General features: G+C 48.0%; 11 protein-coding genes across 11 annotated transcripts; 6 read left to right on the forward strand and 5 right to left on the reverse strand.

The window, feature by feature from the left end:
* Positions 1 to 485: 485 nt before the first annotated feature.
* On the reverse strand, positions 486 to 3011 carry N7529_008497 (SLC26/SulP family anion transporter; the record flags this gene model as incomplete). The annotated part of the gene is made up of 1 exon (XM_057244024.1): positions 486 to 3011. One exon carries the CDS (start codon positions 3009 to 3011, stop codon positions 486 to 488), a length of 2526 nt encoding a protein of 841 aa, XP_057095562.1.
* A 4164-nt stretch (positions 3012 to 7175) lies between these two features.
* N7529_008498 (uncharacterized protein) lies at positions 7176 to 7418 on the forward strand (the record flags this gene model as incomplete). Its single annotated transcript, XM_057244025.1, has 1 exon — positions 7176 to 7418. One exon carries the CDS (start codon positions 7176 to 7178, stop codon positions 7416 to 7418), a length of 243 nt encoding a protein of 80 aa, XP_057095563.1.
* A 218-nt stretch (positions 7419 to 7636) lies between these two features.
* On the reverse strand, positions 7637 to 9086 carry N7529_008499 (type I HSP40 co-chaperone YDJ1; the record flags this gene model as incomplete). The annotated part of the gene is made up of 4 exons (XM_057244026.1): positions 7637 to 7953; positions 8014 to 8838; positions 8905 to 8974; positions 9051 to 9086. The coding sequence occupies 4 exons, from the start codon at positions 9084 to 9086 to the stop codon at positions 7637 to 7639; spliced, it is 1248 nt and encodes a 415-aa protein (XP_057095564.1).
* A 956-nt stretch (positions 9087 to 10042) lies between these two features.
* On the forward strand, positions 10043 to 10703 carry N7529_008500 (cytosine deaminase; the record flags this gene model as incomplete). Its single annotated transcript, XM_057244027.1, has 3 exons — positions 10043 to 10201; positions 10321 to 10586; positions 10682 to 10703. The coding sequence occupies 3 exons, from the start codon at positions 10043 to 10045 to the stop codon at positions 10701 to 10703; spliced, it is 447 nt and encodes a 148-aa protein (XP_057095565.1).
* Positions 10704 to 10846: 143 nt separating this feature from the next.
* N7529_008501 (uroporphyrinogen decarboxylase HEM12) lies at positions 10847 to 12113 on the reverse strand (the record flags this gene model as incomplete). Its single annotated transcript, XM_057244028.1, has 4 exons — positions 10847 to 10917; positions 10971 to 11894; positions 11970 to 12011; positions 12059 to 12113. The coding sequence occupies 4 exons, from the start codon at positions 12111 to 12113 to the stop codon at positions 10847 to 10849; spliced, it is 1092 nt and encodes a 363-aa protein (XP_057095566.1).
* Positions 12114 to 13514: 1401 nt separating this feature from the next.
* Positions 13515 to 14070, forward strand: N7529_008502 (uncharacterized protein; the record flags this gene model as incomplete). Its single annotated transcript, XM_057244029.1, has 2 exons — positions 13515 to 13973; positions 14017 to 14070. 2 exons carry the CDS (start codon positions 13515 to 13517, stop codon positions 14068 to 14070), a joined length of 513 nt encoding a protein of 170 aa, XP_057095567.1.
* Positions 14071 to 14292: 222 nt separating this feature from the next.
* Positions 14293 to 15902, reverse strand: trm82 (putative tRNA methyltransferase; the record flags this gene model as incomplete). Its single annotated transcript, XM_057244030.1, has 3 exons — positions 14293 to 14662; positions 14717 to 15394; positions 15445 to 15902. 3 exons carry the CDS (start codon positions 15900 to 15902, stop codon positions 14293 to 14295), a joined length of 1506 nt encoding a protein of 501 aa, XP_057095568.1.
* A 308-nt stretch (positions 15903 to 16210) lies between these two features.
* N7529_008504 (60S ribosomal protein uL10) lies at positions 16211 to 17211 on the forward strand (the record flags this gene model as incomplete). Its single annotated transcript, XM_057244031.1, has 2 exons — positions 16211 to 16580; positions 16640 to 17211. 2 exons carry the CDS (start codon positions 16211 to 16213, stop codon positions 17209 to 17211), a joined length of 942 nt encoding a protein of 313 aa, XP_057095569.1.
* Positions 17212 to 19572: 2361 nt separating this feature from the next.
* N7529_008505 (fungal specific transcription factor domain-containing protein) lies at positions 19573 to 20121 on the forward strand (the record flags this gene model as incomplete). Its single annotated transcript, XM_057244032.1, has 2 exons — positions 19573 to 19712; positions 19776 to 20121. 2 exons carry the CDS (start codon positions 19573 to 19575, stop codon positions 20119 to 20121), a joined length of 486 nt encoding a protein of 161 aa, XP_057095570.1.
* Positions 20122 to 20259: 138 nt separating this feature from the next.
* On the forward strand, positions 20260 to 20802 carry N7529_008506 (uncharacterized protein; the record flags this gene model as incomplete). Its single annotated transcript, XM_057244033.1, has 1 exon — positions 20260 to 20802. One exon carries the CDS (start codon positions 20260 to 20262, stop codon positions 20800 to 20802), a length of 543 nt encoding a protein of 180 aa, XP_057095571.1.
* A 263-nt stretch (positions 20803 to 21065) lies between these two features.
* N7529_008507 (GNAT family N-acetyltransferase) lies at positions 21066 to 21599 on the reverse strand (the record flags this gene model as incomplete). Its single annotated transcript, XM_057244034.1, has 1 exon — positions 21066 to 21599. The coding sequence occupies one exon, from the start codon at positions 21597 to 21599 to the stop codon at positions 21066 to 21068; it is 534 nt and encodes a 177-aa protein (XP_057095572.1).
* Positions 21600 to 21927: the final 328 nt, after the last annotated feature.

Consider the following 21927-nt stretch of genomic DNA (forward strand, 5'->3'; position numbering starts at 1 on the left):
CTACACTGGCAATGTCCATGTTGAAACGCTGAGAGGGAATATATTCACCAAGCAATTGGTCTATCAAAGATACATATGTAATCAAAAGGGTATCTCCCTAGGAGTGGAACTCAAGCAAAACCCGAATCCATTCCATCCTTTTCTTCCAAAATCCTAAAGGTCCAAAACAAGACCCAGTCCAAATAAACCAACCCACGCAAACCAATGGGGATAGCGCCGAAAGAATATCAACAACAGGATGTCCATGTCCAAGAAAAAACGCATCCAATATAGACAATGCTGAGTGACAGCGGCAAATGTGATAATGTGCAATATGAAACAAGGGGGCGAAAATGATATTAACAGGTCATAATCGGGGCATATCGAATCATTATCCAAACCAGGGATCCATGATCAATGCAGGGGGGTGCATGCAACACATATTATGCAAATCGAAGATGATTGAAAGAGAAAAAGGAAAAGAAAAAGAAAACTAGAATGGCAAATCAACCAATGTGTGGAATCTCGTCCGAAGAGTTCGCAACGGCACTCTGGAGCGCACTCGTCAAATCAATGTGGAAGAATGGTCTGTTCATGCCCTGCACGAGCGCAACCTTGCGACGGCTGTCATAAGCCTTGCTGGCGGTGATATCCTGCTGGAACTTGTCTTCGTGAATAATATCGGAGTGTTCGGAGCCCGAGCTCTCAATGCCATGAGTCTCGCGCTCAACAGCACTGGACTCGCTCTTGAGTCCGTTCTCCACATCCTCGCTCTTGTGGTAGGACTGCTCGCGCTGGTTGTTGATAATCTCGGCGTGGGCAGCAGCAGAAGCGCTACCTTCGATCTCAGCCACGCTGAAGATGGGCTTCCACCGGTGGAAGCCTTCGCTGGAGATTGGGGTCGGGTACCCGAAGCCGGCGGCGGCCAGGCCGCGCTTCGTCCAGCGGTTGTTGATGTGTGCGAAGTGCCATTGCACGGAGCGCGGGGAGGCGTACAGATCCAGCTGGTTGCGCACATCGATCAGGTTCTGAATTGAGGTCACGTCGACGTTGTTCACGGATGAAAAGTCTAGAATAACGGCCTGGAGAAGGGGCAGGTGACTGTCGTCGTCGGAGCCTTCCTTGCCGCGGCGGGGACCGGAGTCGTTCCAGGGGCGGTCGCCGCGGTTGCGGTAGGCGTGGGGGTTCGTTCGGCGAGTGTTCTTGAAGATGGTTGATACCAAGAAGTCGGTGTAGTGGTTGGCGTTGGGATAGTTGAAGCCTTCGGCAAACCGGTAAATGAAGATACCGGGGAGGGGCTGCTCCACATCGATATCGGGGTTAGAGCCATCGGTGTGGTTGATGGGAAGGAAAATGGTGCGTTGGTGATCCTCCTCATCCTCAGAGGGAGACTTCTTGTTCGCAAGAGATCCATACTTTCCATCGCTGTCCAAAAGGTGATCTCCAACCACGGAGTGGATGGTAACACGTCCCAAGAACTGACCGCGGGCCTTGGCCACACGGAAGAGAAGAACCGCAACGGAGACACAGATGGTACAGTAGATACCATCCTCGATGGAGGTGAAGACGGTGACGATAACACCAATGAAGAAGATGATCGCATCAAGCGGAGAAACACGCCAGAACTGATACACAGTGTTCGGGGGAGTGATCAAATCACCGACAGCGTGGATGATAACACCAGCCAGAGACGCCTTGGGGATGTAGTAGAAGACAGCAGGCAAAGCGTAGATAGCCAACAACACCACGAGCGCTGTAATGACACCGGCGAGGGGAGTTCGCACTCCGGCCTTGGACTTGATGGCAGTTCGAGAGAAAGAGCCAGTGGCGGGGTAGCCACCGAGGAAAGGACCGAGAAGGTTGCTGACACCAATAGCCACGAATTCCTGGGAGGGGTCAATGGTGTAGTTGTTGACGCGGCCAAAGGACTTCGAAATGGCGATGTGCTCAATCAAAAGCACGATAACCGCGGCGGGAAGTTGGCCAACATAGGCCTTGATGATGTAGCTGTCCATAGTGGGCACGGCAGCCTGCTGGAATCCTCGGGGAACGTGGCCGAGGAGAGAAAAGGCCGGCTTGTCCTTTCGGTGCAGGTTCGTGGCGGCACTGATCATGGTGTAGAACAGAATTACAAACACGGTGCGAAGGGTGGAGATGAAGAACCACACCTTGGCCCGGTGAGGCTGCTTGCGCGCTGCGAATGTGCATGCAGATCGAATAATGTACAGCATAGCGCAGGCAGTGACACCCATAGCAGCATCCAGAGTCGAAGTGGGAAGATACTTGAGGGTGTTAATGATAATCTTATAGGTGGCACCGCGAGTACTGAACGAGGCAGTCTCGCCCAACATGGTCGACACCTGTCCTGAGCAAATGTTCAGAGCGGAGCCAGTCATGAAGGCTGAAATGGCGGGAAGAGGGATGAAGTCGACAATGAATCCAAGACGCAACATGCCAAACACAAAGACAATTCCACCGCAGATAATAGCAAGGGAGGATGCAATCAAATGAGCAGGGTAATCCGGGTACTGCTTCTGCACTTCAAGCACGATAGTTCCAGTCAAAGTCGACATAACAGCCACAGGCCCAATGGTAATATCCTTGGACGTGGCGAAAAACCAATAAACCAAAACTCCCATAAACGACGAGTACAATCCATATTGCACTTCCAGACCAGCCAATTTGGCGTAGGCCATACCTTGGGGTACAACGACTGCACCCACGGTAATACCGGCGATCAGATCACCGTACAGCCATTGCAAGTTGTAGTTGCCAATCCATGTGAGGAACGGGAACAGGTTGAGGAAGTATCTGCCCACTTGACGTCCGGATGGGAGAACCTCACGGATCCAGTCGAGACTTGTTGGTTCGGGCTCGTTGTATTCATATGTGTCGACAGTGCCCATAGAGAATGTCGATTCGCCTCTGGTGACGGGGTCGCGGGTCGGGCCCAGAGGATCTCTGTAGGCGACCTTGATACCGAGACCTTTTGCCAGGGCAGCGCCCACCTTGGAGGTGGTCTCACCGCTCATGGTTGCTTGTGCAGACCGGAGTTGACAATATCAAATGCCGGGATTGGACGAAGCTTTCAGGCCACGAACCACAATGTGAATATATCCAAAAATGTAGTGACGATCAGGAATATAAAGAATATAAAGAGGATGTCAAACCAGACGATCCTATATGCAAAGAATAAAAAAAAAGAATAAAAAAAGACCAAAGGGGGACTGCGTGATTCGGAACTAAATGGCGCAATATCTAAACTCCCCAGATTCAATTTAACATTTGAATTTTGTCCCGCTTAGCTCGGCTTAGTAGGGGCAAATTGAAATGAAAAAGTGAAAAAAAGAAAAGCAAAACACGAGATCTAGACTGGTGATATCTGGATGTGTTCCCTGAGGAGATGAACCAGAATCAAAACTGGCACATCAAAGCGAGAAAGCTGCTTAAAAGGAATTTGAATTCTACACGGCAGCCGGCCCACCGATGATCGCAAGCCGATCAAGCAGGCTCTAAGTCTAAGTCCGACTGGGTCTGGTAGGGATGACGACGGAGCGTGGAGCGTGGAGTATCCGCTCTTATATGGAGCCCGTGGAAATACTTGGTGAAAATACTTGGCTATATTTGAATTGTCGTTTCCAATGTCGCACATACCTTGCACATTATGTGCTGTTCTGTAGTTCTCATGACTCCAAGCTCATGACCTCTGTATGAATTTTTCTCAGTAGTATATCTTTAATGGTGAGCGTGGAGAACAGAACATAGCCGAACAATGCCAAGCAGCGAGTGACGAATGACAATGCGCCTCCACGAACTTTGCCCCGAGAAGATCAGCCCGTGGGGCCACAAGACCAATCACGGACCTTTTAGGACACGCAATCTCAACGTGTGATGGTGAAAGAATGTCTTAAGGAATCGAAGTTCCACGTTTTTGCTTGAGGCGTTTCAAGAATCTTCTGAGAGGTTTCTTGTTAACTCTATTGTTGTGCCCCACTGCCTTAGCTTTTACATTCTATAATTTCATCTTACCTATGAATTATGATTAATATTTTTAATACTTATAAAAATACGTATTTTTAAGGCAATAAGCTGCCTCTTGCGTACCTTGTATGCATCTTCCGCTCCGAGTTTATCTACATGCTACGGCTCCACCTAATTTGCCGCGTGGTCTCCGCGGTCTCCTCAGTCCTATTGCGTCCATGCACATTAAATTCGACTTTAGCATACTGTACTACAAAGGACTCACTTGGCAGGGGTCCGTGTGGACTCGGCGCTCCCTACTCTATCTGTTAGGTGCATAGAGGAACAATTGACTCCCGTTCGAACGAGATTTACTCGTCGATCAAATCCCATTCGTTCGCCAATTCACAGACCCCGTTTTGCCACTGATATCTGTATATGAGGTCAGTGGAAAAGCCCTTGGGTATCCTCGACAGTTTGCGAGACAATGGTCATCGCAGAGGTACCTAGGTAATCTACAATGTAAACATCTCAATCTGATATCCCGCTAAAAATATGCATGTTCGCTTTCTCCTGCATTCTATCCACCTGGTGAAGTTGTCATTTAGATCTAAATCACGTCATCGAGCTCTCTCGTTGGTCAACGGTTAGCTTGCGATATTATTGTTAAACATTTAATCCACTATACCTTAGCATTTTAGTAACGTCCGAAGCTAAAGCTCTTGGGATCCTCGGTGTCTGAGGCCCTTTCAACTTTAAATATGGTGTGAGGCTAATTCGGCCACTCTGGACTAATTAGAGTCCCTTGTTTACTTTCTTGGGCTCACCATGGCCTGGTGCAATCCTCGGCAATACCGACCAAAAACATGCAACAATCCAGGTCTTTCTTGTCACTCACATTCCAAGACTCTCTTTGCCCATTCACGGCCTACATTGTAGAAAGTAGCAATAACCCCGGCAGGAAGGGGCCAAAAAAAAAGGCAATATGTGGCGTCACGCACCGTGCAGCTGAAATAGCTGATTAGTGATATAGCCAAGATCTACGTGCTCATACGAGTATTTCCATTCTTTTTCCACGGAGATGGCACTGTTTCAGCCTCGCCTTCCCTGGCCGTGGCTGACGGCTTGTTCTATACGAGGAGCTTGTGATTCTTACCTCTGGACGATCCCGTTGGTTAGGATGCCTCTTTAGCTTTTCCTCTCTTTATCTTTCCCATGTCGTTCTCGCTACACCCCTGCCGCTAATATACGATAGCGGCATTGTTCTCGCTACGAGATCCCCGTTTCTTGATCCCCGAGTCCCCTTTTTGCTCTTCGAAATATCGACACGAGATGGTGCGTCTGGCGGGGAGATCTCACAGCCTGAGCACGCCATATAATTGCTTGGTTATTTTCTTTTTCTGTCTGAGTGGCTGATTTCACGATGCATTCTTGGTACTCGCTTGTGTTCCTTGGATGCAGGCTTGCATATGCAGGGTTGGTTGAGCGCTCCGTCGCTCTTGCGGGGAGTCCCGAGGATGTGGCTTTACCGTCATGGTTCTTATTTGGAGCCAGTCAGCTTGAAACTCTTGGTAGTTCGACATAAGCGATTTTCAGCGATTTTCAAAAGCTTGGGGTCAGCTGCGAATGTACCGAGATTAGCGGTGATCGATCTCTCGGTGTGCTGGGGATTTCCTTCCCTGCCTGCATGGTGATTCACGTGGCTACAGAATAAAAACAAGTCTTCATTGGCTTAAGACATTTGCCTTTTTCTCATACGGCAGAGTTCGATCTAGTGTCGAGCTATTGCTTTCTTGGATGACACAATCATCCCCTATCTGTTGTCATCCAGTCCTGGTGGAAAATGCCCATCTTGGCACTCCGAACTAATTTACCCGATCGTTGAATTTAACTGTTCTATGATCACGAATACCTTGGCTTCATCCAGCGAAATTTTCAAATAACCTAGCTGCTTCGCCCATCTGGCATGCTAACCGGAATTCGCCAGTTTCCGACTCGTCCAGACTACCTTGCCGCCAGTTCCTTTGTGCGAGAATGGCCGATGGTCAAATCACTCCATACAGAAATTACCATCTGTCGCCTTTGGTTGCCCTAATGAAATCCAAAGACCGAGCATTAGTTGCTAAAGCGTGGAGGCGAACATTTGGACTGCCAATGACTACATAATCAACCGAAACCCTTGACGAGCTTTAGGTCGCCATAGCTCCTGAAAATCACGTAAACCAGATCGAGTCTTCAGATATGGCTTTATTGGGTACGCTGCCTTGTAATGTGATCAAGAAATGTAGGAATTCGACTACTACGCCGGCATGCGATCCATTACTCGTGCGTAGATGGTGCCCTACTGGCCGAGCTATCGTCTGGCATCCGAGGGTCCTTAGACATAATCGCTAGATGTACGTCTTTTCATGTTATAGTAAAGGCCACGTACGTTCTTGACCGGATTAGCCAGCGGTTCTTACTATCCAGTTCTGGCCATGGTCTCATTTCCTCGTCTTTAACGCGAATCACGACAACTCTGGGTATCAGTTCATGAATGCAGTCAAGGCGAGGATATCCTTGCATGTTTATCAGCCATTCAAGCATCCCATGGGCATGAAAGAGAAACATAATCAGTATATAAGAGGCTCCCTCAAAGGATTAGCTTTGGCCGTCTGTACTCCAATTCACGTCGTTCATTCCAAGGTTGTCCATGCCCCGTTTACATAAAACAGACTGTAGGTATGGTCATCAAATGTGTGGATGTGTATGATGAAAACCGGTCTTCGTCCAATATATAAAGCCTTCTCGCGCTGTAGAATGCGACAGCAAAGGTACCCAGAGGTGATCTTGTGTCTGAATCAGGGATACGACTAGGCTGCTACTCCATAGTGAGACACCTCATAGCACTGGAATGGACGAGACACATGCTAACAGTGGCCCAACCCGTCCCTTTATGAGGTGCTCTTCCAGATCTCATTTCCATCCTAGAATGCACTGGAACAAAGGCTCCCAAACGAGTCCCACTAGCCTTGGAAGGCAGGGGACCTTGAGGACTTGGAGGCCGGAGACTTTTTATAACTCCACCTTCTACCTAGGTATTCTCCCAACTACCAACTACCACCATCTACGCATCTTAGATCGTCAACAGTTCATACCAGTCAGCAATGCATTGAAACGAAATACATAATGTCTATTGGAAGGTCATCAAAGTGCGGGCTAGAAAAAACAAGGAAAAAGAAATCCGTGATATGATCATGCCAGAATCCTTTGCAGACGCCAAAGAGCCCCTTGACGAGCACGCAGGTTTTCCAGGCCCAGTCACGGGGCTCGCAATCATGGTCTCATCCCATCCGTCTTCGGTTCATGACGCTTTCCCATCAGCGCAACTCCAGTCCGCCACACAAACCCCGATTCCCAAAGCGAAAGCACAAGCGAATAAAAGCAAGACAAGCAAGGACCGAGAAAGATGCAAGATGGTTGAGGCGAGAAGGGGATAAAAAGAGGATTACAGGAAAGGTTTGGGATTGAGACAAAAGAGAAAAGAAAAATGATATCTTGAAGGTCTTAAGAGGAAACGCCATTGCAAAGAAAAAAACGAAAAAAGTTCCCCGTGTCAATCGGGGCTAAGGCGACCCCCCTTCACATGGTATCATAAGCGAAGTTTTCATCACTGGCCTGGCTTCAACCCCTCTTCCACGGTTTCTGATAAATCCTTTTACTGAGAAGCACACTGCACGCGCTCAGCGCCGGCGGGCACATCGTCATCGTCCTCATCCATGCCGGCGGCAGCTGCGCCGTGAGCGCGGGCCTGGTCGGTCTCGTTGTGGGGGTCCTCGAGCTCGAAGTCCTCGACCATGGCGTCGGTGGGGGGAGTGTGTTGTTGAACACGGGGAGGGAGAACCTTCTCGAGGAGGTCGAGGTTCTGGAGCTGGTCCTTCTCCGGGAACTTGACATCGAACTTGATGTAAAGGTTACCGTGGTCATGGTGGCGGAACGAGGGCATACCCTGGCCGTGGATAACCTTGATGGCATCTGATGGAACTTGTTAGCGTTTCATTCAAAGATTGTGCTGGTAGGGGACAGGAAACATACCAGGAACGATAACCTCGCCAGGGGCGATGTTCACGGTCAACCACCGCTCATCGAGGTGCTCAATGTGAATGGCACCGCCAGCAAGAGCGGTAAGCAGGTCAATCTCAGCTTGGTAGAAGAGATCATCGTTCTTGCGCTGGAAGCGGGGGTGGGGCTTCTGCTCAATCTCGAAAACGACATCGCCGGGCATGACACCGGGCATCTGGTCACCTTCGCCGCGGAACTCAATCTTGTGGCCATCGCGCACACCCTTGTCAACGTGGACGTGAAGCACCTTGCGCTCAACGACGGTCTTCTTGCCGTTGCACTTCTTGCAGCGGTCCTTGTCACGGACGCTCTCTCCCTCTCCGTTACAATCAGGGCAAACGGTCTGGAAGCGCTGGATCATGGGGCCCATTTGGCGCATCATGGTCTTCATACCGCTACCGTTGCAGCCCGCGCACTCCTTGACCGCTCCCTCCTTACCACCGCGGCCATCACAGCCACCGCAGATGACGGACTTTTGGAGGGCCAACTTGGATACCTTACCCTTGTAGATATCCTCAAGGGCAACCTTGTGCACGTGGTGGATTGTTCGGGCCTTCTTTGGGCCGGTGTCACGCATGCCACCTCCGAACATTCCACCGAAGGGGCCGCCGCCGCCGCCGCCGAAGAATTGAGAGAACAGATCTTCCGCATTCATGCCACCGCCGCCGCCGCCGTGCTCCAAGCCTTCCTCGCCGAGCTGATCATACAGCTGACGCTTCTCGGGGTCAGATAGACACTCATATGCGTGCGAGAGTTCCTTGAACTTCTCAGCAGCCTCCGGGTTGTCGGCGTTCTTATCTATATGTGAGAAAGCTATGTCAGTTTATTTTTCTTTATATCGATCATCGATTAGAGATCACGTACCAGGGTGGTACCGAAGAGCACCCTTCTTGTAGGCAGTCTTGAGCTGCGCTTCGGTAGCCGTAGGGGAGACCTAAAATCAAACCATCTTGTCAGATCGACATCACTTGTGGAGCCTATTCAAAAGCCAGTCTCTGGATTTAACATACCCCTAGGGTGTCGTAGAACTTGGTTTCCTTGACCATTGTGGAATGTGCGGGGGAATAGGAAGCGCCGTCGAATGAAGGTTAATGTAAGGTCTGGGATTCAAGAAGAAGCGGAAAACAAGGGTGACAAAGGTCTTTGAGCAAAACCTTGACGAATGTACAAATGCCAGATGGACAACAATTGAGGGTGGTTGATGTCCTTGCTGGATGGAGGGGAGGAAAAGAGAAGGAGGGTCTGGATAATAATAATCGAAGCCAAAAAAAGGCTGAGTAACTTTTTTACACCAGGCACCTGTATGGGGCTCGTAAAATGACCAAATAAATTACCAGGGCCACCACTTAACATTTATAATCTTTTTACTGATTTTCTTTGTCTCTCTTCAACTAATCTACTAATTTTTTGAGATAAAAAACTAAGATTCTTCCAGAACTGCAATACCATACTACTTCTCAATCAACTATTATTGGTGACATCTTGTATATTACGGCCCGAGCGCTGATTCTACGGGATTCTGCGGCGTTCGACATTCTTCGTAGTTTTTCTCCGCGCTTCCATTCAACCTTGGAACCTTCCAGGTTGGAATCGATTGCAGCTGACTCAGCGTTTTTTTTGCCCAGGTGTCCATACATAACTCAATCTAACTATACCTAGGTATAGTATAAGTACAATTACTTCAACAAATGGAGATGCAGTTGATCAATATTGTTTCTATATGCATGCTTCACAACGTCCTTTCTAATTCTCTCAACGAATGAATAAAATTTATATACTTCAAGATATTCAATACGTACCAGTAACATAAAACAAAAATTCGAACCTTCGCCACTTAACTACCGCCACAAAGAGATCTCTTATCGATAAACGGAAAAAAGCTCTTCACGGGTCCACTCGTTCCATCGTTATAGAGGGGTGCGGCATTCTCCGATTTTGGAGTAGATTGCCGTTCTTATCGTAAACTCTCCGTTTCCTTTAGACACTCACCCCAATACACAAAATGGAACAAGATCCGGGATTCATTGCTGCTGTCGAAGAGGCCAAGCAGGGTCTATCAGAGGGAGGTGTACCAATCGGCGCCGCCCTGGTCTCCAAGGATGGCAAGATTCTAGGCCGAGGTCATAACATGCGCGTGCAGAAGGGAAGCGCCGTTTTGCATGTCAGTGACTCTACTCTTGATCTAATCCATCTGATATGGATTTGATATATAATCTATCGATATCAATCGCCATAATACTCTGGTGTAATCATGAGGTACAATCTGCTAACACTTTTAAGGCTGAGATGTCCGCCCTCGAAAACTCCGGGCGTCTGCCAGCCTCTGCTTACGAGGGTGCTACTATGTACACCACCCTCTCACCCTGTGATATGTGCACCGGTGCTTGCATTCTCTACAAGGTCAAGCGTGTGGTCATTGGTGAAAACCAGAGCTTCATGGGTGGCGAGGAGTTGCTGAAGAACCGTGGCAAGGAGGTTATTGTTTTGGACAACCAAGAGTGCAAGGATCTGATGGGTAACTTCATGAAGGAGAAGCCTGAGCTATGGTATGTTATAAGTGCTTTATTTACAAAGCAAAGGAGTCTTGTATTAGGACTTGGCATTTTCATGATCATCATTACTAACTGTAGTGTCTGTACAGGAACGAGGATATCGCTGTCTAATTTCATAAGGCCTACGTACATCATAGCCCTATACCCAGAGAATGAACAAACTCATAACCCGAAAGGTGGATGTGCTTTTAGATCTCACATAGTTTTTTATATCGAAGAAGCCATTCAAACTTGATCTTTACAAAGACCCATGTTTATACGGTCAGTCGATGGATCTCTTCGAAGAAGAACTTAAGGTTCTCAGGGTCAACGAATGGAGTGACACCTGAAACAGTCAGCTTGGATACGCAACTCCATGAATATTAAAGTTTGACTTACCGTGACCCAAGTTGCAGATCCATCCCTGTTTGCCCTTCTTGAAACCCTCAACCATTGGTTCAAGGGTAGCAGTGATGGCCGGGGGACCACCGTAGAGCATGCCAGGATCCGCATTGCCCTGAATGGTCACGCGGCCGTTGGCAATGCGCATAGCTTCAGCGGCATCATGCAGCCAGTCCAGGCCGACAACGTTGTAACCCGAATCACAAAGGTCATCCAGGGCATACCAGGCACCCTTGGCAAAGACAGTCATGGGAACAGGCTCTAGGCCCATCTCCTTCAAGCGCTTGGGCAAATTTGCGGAGATGTGGCGGAGGTAAGGAAGCGAGAAGGACTTGAACGAGACGGGAGACAGCTCACCAGCCCACGAGTCGAACACTTGCACCAACTGCGCTCCGGCGGCGACCTGAAGCGCGAGGTATTCCACACAAATTTCTGCGATCTTCTGCAGAAGAGCCTGAGCCTCGGCGGGGTACTTGTAGACCCATTTCTTGGACTGCACGAAGAGCTTGCTGCCACCGCCTTCGACCATGTAACACAGCAGCGTCCACGGCGCACCGCAGAAGCCGATGAGAGGCACCCGGCCCTTCAGCTTAAAGCGTGTGAGGGAAATTGCCTTGTAGACGTAGTCCAGCTCTGTCTTCACATCGACATCCTTCGCCATCACCTTCTCGTACTGCCCGTCGGTGGGTGAGTCAAGCGGCTCCGGGAAATGAGGTCCCTTCTTGTCTAACATCTCAACAACCATTCCCATAGCCTGAGGAATAACCAAAATATCGGAGAAGATGATAGCGGCATCGATCAGGCCCTCATAGCGTTCGATGGGCTGGAGGGTCAAGGTCGATGCGATTTCAGGTGTGCGGCAGCATTCGAAAAAGTCACGGCCACCCTTGGCCTCGTGGTACTCGGGAAGGTATCGGCCAGCTATTGAGCAGGTTAGGTTAGTAAATAATTCCAGTAAGATCAATGCCATCAATAAGGCACGTGAAGGAATCTTACCCTGTCGCATAACCCAAATGGGAGGACGCTCCACCTTCTCACCTGCGATTGTCAGCACCGATCAATTTGAAAATCTCAAGCAGGCATACCCCGTGCGGCCCTTAGCAGCAGATCGTTCTTCAAAGGCTCAAATTGCTCCTGCATTGTGTTGGTAAAATATGCAAGTGGGATGGAGGAGGGGAAGTGGGATTCCAAGGTTCTCCGGCTACCGCGGCCCACGATTGGAGCGGAAACTTTAGTAGACGGCGGGTGTTATACTACAGCAACATGAAAATCCACCGTCTGGCGTTTCTTTTCTTTTGGTGATTTTTTTCTTTTCTTTTCTCGATGATATACTACACAGAATTGAAGAATGTAAATTTATCAAGTTTCATGGCTACGAAAAGGTAAAGGAGTCTTGTTTTCTTTCTATCTCCGCTCTAGTGCATCCTTTGCAGTTATTCGAGTAATATTGAGCATGTTCCTAAAGTATGCAACAAGTTTTTTGCAGGGTGATGGACCTACGTATCACGATGTCCTGGGGACCATCTCTTTGGGGCCAGAGCCTCTGGGGATCTTTGTGTCACTAACACTACACGATACAGCAAGTTAAATAAAAACCACCGGCAGGAGGGTCCAATTGTCTTCAGGAAGCAATTCCCTTTGAACCAAAAGAAAAAGTAATATTTGTTCCTATCGACGAAAATCAGCACTAGTGCCCTGCAGCGGCATATTAGACTTGATTTGGAAAGACTTACTACGGCTGAACCAATGTCCCAAATACTGCATACCAAGTCCACACCACAGGGCAAAGCCCGGTCAAGCTCCCTGGGGCTAAACGTTATCACTGATAGTGGAAACTCGTGTCTTACTAAATTGAATGAAGCTTTTTCGGTTTTCCTATGCTTGATAGTTGTCGTGATCAGGCTTGGCTGTATATATATATCAAACTTCTCAACATCAAATGGGGATTTTAAGGATATGCCAAGTACGGTATGATAATCCAAAAGAAGGTAGGCTTATAGGCATACATTTTTATCTAGATGAATAATCGTTAAATTCCACTTGATCGAATAATCCGGAGGGCTGGAGCATAGAAACAATCAGGGTCATCGGACAATCATGGGAGACCATTTACCGCAATAGGGCAGGCTTTGATCGGTTACCTTTGCCTCTATGATATATCATCAATATGACTGCATGAATCGATCTATCAAGGAAGTATTGGACTCATGCAAAGCTGGCTGTATTCTCTATCGGGGGAATTCTAGGTATGGGCTATGGGATTGATCCCGAAATTGAAGTATAAAAAGAGTCAACTTCCTGGCTGTAAACAAAAAAGTATCCATACCAAGAAATTTTGAGCAATCTCATAGGTAGTCGCCTACCAATAGTTTGTTCTCTTCAGGTAACATCTTCCATCTTGCCTATCCCGACAGTGTGTGTACTGACCGATTGTCTAGGTGTCCTCCCGGGATCTCAATCTGTTTGCATGGACTTGATCTATCTGGCCTGCATTCTTATTCTAGACCTTTGCGCAATCTACTACAGATATACTGAAGGAACATGGTCAAAGTCAGCGCTGTCCTGTGTGGCGTTCTCGCATGCGGGCTTGTTGATCCATGCCTTGCTGGAGACGATAAAACAACAACTGTGATCACCTACCCGATCTACCATGAGTGGAATGAAGGTTCTTCCAACATGACTGTGACCCTGGGCGTTATCAATGCCGACTATGCGTGGCAACACGCTAACAACACACTCGACAAACGTACCGGTATTACCATCACGCAGGTCGTGACCACCATCAAGAACGGTGCCCAGAACATCGCTACAGTCAAAGCAGCCAAAGATATCTATGACTTCATTGCTGGAATCATCAAGTCAAAGGCGGATGTGAGTTCATGCGCCATCACCTATGGCACCGATGCAGGTGATGGATTGGTCTATGGTTACGCCTACCAGACGACAACTACCGGTTCAAATTGCGGTAGCACGGCCGAGAAGAAGACAATCGTTGATGCGGTTGAAGAATGTGCTACCTCGTTGCATAATAATGGCGCTTCAGTGGGTTGCTGTGCTTTCTACCATGGTGGGACCTGGCACGGTCACCTACGACTGAGCGCTATACCTGACACTTATCCCGTACGCTTGGTTGATTGTTGATTCCTTCGAAGGTTGCCCAGGTGTTTATATTGCTTTAATCAGCTTGCCTTAGGCGTGCGAATTCGACATATTCGGATTAAGTGTTTAGAGGAGCTCGGAACGTACGAAGACTTGGAAATCATCATCTCGTATAATTGATACTATCATCTGCTGTACATTAATCACAACATGCTCACTTTTAATCATAGATTCCATCTCTCTTGCGCAATTTGCCCAGACTGTACAATGCATCATTCAACTCGTTCTTTTGCTTCTGCTCCAATGTCTCAGGCAGACTTGAGGTGCCCTCGGAGTTGATAGCGAGAACCATGGAGTCCTCAACAGGAGCCCATTTTCCTGCGCTGACTCGGAAAGTTTCGAGAGGGGGTTGGGAAGTCTTCTTCCAATCACTAGTAGAGTTGGGTTGCCGCACGGTATCCACGGAGACAACGATGGAGCCCCTTGGATCGATGGCAGTCAAACCAAGGACATTGCCACAGAGCTCCAGGGTATCCTGGAGAATCAATGCGTTGCCGTTTTCGAGGCTGTAGCAAAGAAGCTTTGTAGACCTGTTCGCGATGTTAGAAAATCAATAATTATGGTGGCTGGTTATATGAACGTACCCTTCCAATGCAACGAAAATAGTCTTCACAGAAGCAGCATCGCCTGCAGCTGAGCTAAACGAGATATCCCAAATGCGGCTTACTGTGACATCTGCCTCCGATTCAGGAAGTGGGACTTTCTGTAGAATCTGGTTCTCGAGCCAGTTCCACACAAGCAAATAGTTGTCACCGCCGCCCGAGATGAGAACCTTGGATTCCCAGGAAGGAACGCAAAGACTGCTGACAAATGAAGTGTGACCAAAGCAGAACTGCTCAATGACATGCGCTTGGGGAACACCGCGGGATACACGAATATGCTCGTCACGATCCGCGGTCAAGATATAGCTTCGCTGGCCAGCGGTGGAGTCTGCAGGCCGGGTAGCGGAGATCAAATCCGTCAACAGCGAAACATGTCCGATGATGAGTTGGTGCTCGAAGTTCAGCACAACTCGTTCTTCAGGGTTGGCTTTCGCCAATGCAGCCTGTCGCTTCTGTTGCTCCAACGATTCCAGGTTGCGTTTCGTGTGCACAGTCAAATTCGTGGCAGATGGCTCATATGGCTTTGCTTGTACCTGAGGCTTCACGTAGTTCCCGCTGGGAATGACTGGGAAAGCGTAGACATCTCCGAACTTGTCACCGCACAAGAGAGTGTTCTCGTCGGGAGTTAAAGTGAGCGCACCGAGCTTCTTGGGCATTGTGCTGTGCATGATGAGCTTGAGGAACCTATACATAGAGTTATGACAACTTACCGAGCACTTAATTGCTGGAATTTCCCATCTTCAGCTAGACTCAGAACTCGGACACATTTGTCCTCAGCAGTCATGATGACTACATATTTGCCGTGGGACACAGTTAAAAGAGGAATGTTTGTCCAAGCATTGGAATCGCCCTTCTTCAGATCGTTGGACTTGACTTCGGGTCCAGACTTGGACTCAATTTCCGCGTTGTTCTGATCCTCGGCGGGCGAAGAAAGCTTCCTGCGCTTCTCTGGTGGGGCTTGGTCTTCAGATGCGGGAGCTGCGCCAGAACTTTCATCTTCAGTGTTCGCCGCATTTACGGATTGAGGCCACACATCCAAACGTTGTCCACTAGAAGCATCGTAAGAGAATAGATTCTGACCGGCAGTGGCCAAAAGGATATCCGATTGGCCTACCGGTTGCCTGTTGACATAGCGCAGACACTGGAACGGATGCTGGAGAGAAGCCATAATGGGTCGCTTCCCACGTCAATTGGTATTAAAAAACCACAGGATTATACCTGAGTGGTATGCGACATATACAGAAGAAACAATTAAACAATTGAAAGCTTCAAAGGTCCTTGAAATCGGATTCACCCATCCCCCGTCGTTATGGCAAGTCGGGTGGGTCTACTTTTTCATCTCACGTGATCCACTAGCGAGCGCACCAAAAAAAAGTAATCTTCCCGAATTTCCGCTACCTTTCGTTTCCTCTTCATTCACAACCACAACATTTGACTTTCCCTTAAACAACCTCTCTTCACGGAAATCAAGAAGAAATGGGGGGCAAGTCCGCAACCAAGACCGCTTACTTCGAGAAGCTCAAGCACCTGCTTGACACTCACAGTTCCATCTTCATTGTTGGAATTGACAATGTCTCCTCCCAGCAGATGCACGAGATCCGTATCGCCCTCCGTGGCGAGGCCACCGTTCTGATGGGTAAGAACACCATGGTCCGTCGTGCCCTTAAGGGTTTCGTCGCCGAGAACCCCGAGTACGAGAAGCTCCAGCCTTTCGTCAAGGGTAACATTGGTTTCATCTTCACCAACGGTGACCTCAAGGAGATCAAGGAGAAGATTCTCGCCAACCGCGTTGCTGCCCCTGCTAAGGCCGGTGCCTTCGCTACCGTCGATGTCTGGATTCCCGCTGGTATGTTCACACTCATGTCACCGTCGTCCCGCCGATTCAGTATAACTAACACCTCATAGGTAACACTGGTATGGAGCCCGGTAAGACCGCTTTCTTCCAGGCCCTCGGTGTCCCCACCAAGATTGCCCGTGGTACCATTGAAATTGTTTCCGATCTCAAGCTTGTTGAGAACGGTGGCAAGGTCGGTGCCTCCGAGGCTTCCTTGCTCAACCTGCTGAACATCTCTCCCTTCACCTACGGTATGACCATTGCCCAGGTCTACCAGAACGGACAGGTCTTCGGTGCCGATGTCCTTGACATCTCCGAGGAGCAGCTTCTTGCCACCTTCTCCCAGGCCATCGCTACCATCACTGCCGTCTCCCTGGCCGTCAGCTACCCCACCCTTCCCGCCGTTATCCACAACCTCATCAACGGCTACAAGAAGGTCCTCGCTGTCGCCATCGGTACCGACTACAGCTGGCCCGAGATTGATGAGCTCAAGGATCGCATCGCTAACCCCGATGCTTACGCCTCTGCTGCTCCTGCTGCTGCCGCCGCCGCCACCTCCGGTGGTGACGCCCCTGCCGCCGCTGCTCCCGCTGAGGATGAGGAGGAGTCCGATGAGGATATGGGCTTCGGTCTCTTCGACTAAGCGCGTCTTCTCACGGATGCGAACGCCATGTATTAGATTTACTTGAACCGGCGCTCGAAATAGCGACTGGGAATGAAACATCATGACTTGGCAATGGATTTCCATCGGAAACCTAGAACACGTATAATGGACGTAGCTGCGCCCATTGTTCGTTTTCAACCGAATTGGTGAGTTTTCGTTTTTTTCTTCTTTTCCCCTTGCACACCTCTATCACCCTGGCGGATGATTATAAATTTTTAACCCCGAGCATTTACGTCCCCTCCCGGGTCGCTTTGAAGATTAAAAAAATGCAACAACTACACTCTAATTTTTTGATGACGCCATACACTTCACACACCTGCTTTTGACTTGACTTTGACTGTTCAATTTGAAACAATTGCTAACTTGTGATCAGTTTACAGATGTTCTTCATATGACCTGCAATTGTAGTGCCGATATGTTGTACGTAGACAGTGGTGTAGGTGGAGGTTGACGGGAATCCTGTTCGCTATCTTGATTTGTGCAACTGCGGTAACAGCCAGTCGCTCAATGAAAACTCCTTCCATAACATATTCATGGTCTTGTGTATTATCAAAATAGCGGCTTGTATGTGTAGTCTCGCTTAGCCCGTGTGATCTATATGCGGCTAGTAGCTCAAGTGGGCGGAAGCTAAGCTGCTCGAGGAACTCCCTGTTCTATTGGTCACCTTGAGATGACCATGAGCCCTCTGATTGGTTGGTTACTTGGGAGTCGATTGCTCGAGCGATCATGTACAAAGCAAGTTCATTGACCTCCCAAGCTCAACAAGTTCGTGTTGGTCAATCTTTGCATGGCAAAAATTTCTAGAAACCCCACAGAGAGAATTGGGTCTTTAAGATAACCTTATTTACATCACGATTCTCTTGCAGCTTTTCGCTTTGAAGTCGAGTTAAATGACATCCGCGTGAAGCACCGAAACTATAACCACCAAAGGGAGAACATGATGTAGGAAACAACCTATTTAATAGACAATGACAACCTTGGAACGAGTTGATCGGGAGGATAAAAGTCCTTGGGTATGATAGATTTAGATGCACGTGTAGTTTTAAGCCGCGATAGTTCTTCGAATAGTTCGGAGCTTGGGGCAATATCCAACAATATGTGCTTCTAGAAGATAAAAACCAGGTACTTTTTTGAATTTCAATGTATTTTGATGCTGTCTGATGGAATTTGATGTTTCTATAGAAATTGTCTGTGCGAGGTTTTTTGATGTCATAACTCGTCACCTTATAGCTGCATCAAAGCCTGTATATCGTCGAAATCATATGCACCAATACCCAAGTATACCAGTACATTTGCAAATGAGTGTTTCAATTTTTATTATATCCTTCTCATACTTATGCGATGTCGAATCAGGATGATGAACCAACTGCTAACTCGATTGGTAAATCGAGCAAGAGAAAGGTAAGCTTAATACTTATAAATCAATCTTAAACCCGTGAAAGGAGCAGGCTGTACTAACCAGGTAAATCAGAGTAACCACAGCTTTTCTGAGGTTTCAAGTGAGCAAAGACCTGACACAGATGATGCCAACCAGTCAGGTTACTATCGCAAGCTCTTGCATGATGTCTTTGAGGTGATTCGAACGGATGAAGGTCCTCAGCAAGAATTACTCCAAATGATTCGAGATCATCTTCCCCTTCACCAGATTCGCGTTTATTTAGACTGGGTTTTGCCAGACGCACAAGTGAAAGAGGAAGGGTCTAAAAAAGCGAAACAAACACACGATGGCCCTACTATTCCCACCAGGGAAAAATGCACCGCAATTCCGGTCACAGATGATGGATATTAACTATTTATGCCAAAGCGCCCCTTACAGGGTCCCTGCAAAACCGTGGACAAATGTCACCGATGATGATGATCTAGTCTCACATCTGGTATCTTTATACATGACATGGGTCTATCCTTTCTATGCTTTCTTTGACGGCAAGTCATTCATTGAGGATATGCAGAAGGGAAACCTGAACTCGGACTTTTGTAGTCCGTTTCTTGTTAACGCACTGCTTGCAAATGCATGCGTAAGTGTAAGACTTGCTTTTTTCTGATAGGGTATTGATCATTTGAATACGACAGGATTATTCACAATATGCCAAAGTCTACACCATAGCAGGAGATACAAATTCTAAGGGTTCTGCTTTCTTAGCAGAAGCAGAAAGCTACATGAGAATACATTCGTTTGAAAGGGGAGCTGGCATCCGTCTAGCAACTTTGCAAGCGACTCTGCTATTGTATGAGAGGTGAGTACTGTTCTAATACAAGCTCAGTAGTTTGACTTGATGTCTAATATCTTTGCTTTCCAAAACTAGATACTCCGTGATGGGCAATGATAATTTTGGCTACACCATGCTTCACCGTGCGATAGAGATGGCAGAAGATCTCAAGATTGTCAAGTCTGACCATCGAGAATTGAACAGATCTCAATTTTCTGAAGAGATGGTCGCATCAATCAAACGCACGGCTTGGGGTCTTTTCCAGATTGACACGTACGTAACTTCCCGAGAATATTCCTCTATCTCAACACTAAAGCTGACCTTGTAACGAAACAGTATTGTCCATACAAACTTCCTTAAACCGAGCCGCGTTCATGAGGTGAGTGTAGAACGGCTTTCACGGGACGAAGATAACCCTATTGGGACATGGATGCCATATCCGATCTCAGACCGCACCCAGCCGTCTTACATGGGCCAGTACTTTGACGAATCGTGCAATCTGTCTTATATTGCGCGAGATATATCGCGGAGCGGGCAAGTAGCAAAGCAGAAAGACATTGACCCTAACAAGGTCAAGCAGGATGTATACAATCGACTTCGCCAATGGGAAACAAATCTTCCCGAGATATTCATACCCAAAAAGCGACCAGCACCGCATATTCTACTACTGAGGTTTGTGTGAGCTCTATGGGTATTCTTGATCGTGGCTAAACAAACAAACTTTTGCAACAGAATGCGATTCCATGCACTTATGATTAATCTATGCTGCGACAATTTCGGTAGTTACCCGTCATTCTCTATTTCAGATAAACGAGCACCTATGAGCTTAGACCCCGAAAGTGGGCTTACTGCCAGTGAAGTGGCTATCTCATCTGCGCGACAGATATCCGAAATCATTCAGATGATGCGGACAGAGTACGGGATGAAACATGTGCACCAGTTCGCCATGTACGCAGTGAATGTTGCTCTATATACTCTGCTTGAGCAGTCTAGCTTCGACATTCTGGACTCGGACTTCTTGAGCTTGACAAGCGCGTTCTCAGTCATTGCGAATCGCTCCCAAGTCGGGAAGAGTCTTTACCATTTCTTCAAGTTGTCTGTACTGTCTCGAGACTACGGCAATAGACTGCAAAATCTAGATGAGGTTCCAAAAGAGCTCAGGGATATCCTCAGTCAGAGCCACGGGTATAATCAAACCAGAGGAGCTGAAGGCGATACGAACTATAGCCAGAGTTTGGAAAAAAATCCCCGGTCCATTCCCTCCCCGGGATTAAAGGAAATGATTGGAGAGTATGAGAAGCTCAGCGTGGGCAAAGAACAGAGACCATATGACCTTTGTGAATCCGGAAACTTTAACTTTTGATTCATGTCCTCGGACAAGGATGAGCATCGAAAGAGGTCTATCAGGGCTTGTTCACTCGAAAGGTGTCATTTAATGTTAGCAAGTTTATCCCAAGGACATTTTCCATTCAGATTGTACATATTCAGTGTAAATATTAGCATATGGATATATACGCTCACCAAATGAAAGGTGCACATCAAATAGAGGAAACTCCATGACCAGATGCTTCTTTTTCGCAAGAAATAACTACAAACATTATGTACAGCCCATCCGCTTCACAGTATTCAGAAGACCAACTCCCAACACTCCCCCATGAGCTTCACCCCAAAGACCTCATTCTCCTCCGAACTAACCAACTGGAATCCCTCCTTTGTGTACAGCCGACGCGCAGGAAGCAGCACACCCTGTGTCCAGAGGTGAATCTTCGCATATCCACACTCCCGCGCGAACCGCTTACACTGTTGTACCAAGGCCTGCCCGAGCCCTAGCCCCCGCGCACTGGGCTCAACAAGGAACAAGCGCAACTTGGCTGCGTTGACCTGGTCTCTGTCTTTGACCAGGATGATACTGCCGAGAAATTCGTCGTTGCGCTCTGCGATCCAACATCGGTCTGTGGACTCGTCGTAGTTTTCGAGGAAGTCGGCCCCGACTTTGGCGGCGAGGCCTTCCATCTTCAGACCCCAATCATGTGCCTTGTCGTAGTAGGTTGCGTGACGGTGGATGATCCAGCCTATGTCGCCCGGGCGGTGGGTGCGGAGGGTGTATCCAGCGGATGGCGTTGGAGACAATTTTGAATCCATTGATATTTCGGTGGTCATTTTTGGTAGTAATGATATGAAAAAGACACTAATTGTTAGCGTTCAAGGGAGAAAGTCTCTTATATCAAAAAATAAAACCTTCTGTTCAGCCGCAACTCGACATGTCGTCCGAAGGGCGTGAACCCAAAGAAATCTTTGCCAAGAAATTGACTCATTGTGATGCATTTGGTTCGAAGTTTGTACACATAAATCGTGGATAGATTGAGGAAAAGATGAATGATATTTCAGCCAAAGTGGTATACAGCTGCGAAACATGATACAAAACGGTTGGTCTTGGTTAAGACACTTCTTCGCGAGAACAGCTACAGAATATGCATGATAGCTCAGT

Source organism: Penicillium soppii (assembly GCF_028829465.1).
Source record: "Penicillium soppii strain IBT 18220 chromosome Unknown utg000006l, whole genome shotgun sequence".
NCBI lineage: Eukaryota > Fungi > Ascomycota > Eurotiomycetes > Eurotiales > Aspergillaceae > Penicillium > Penicillium soppii.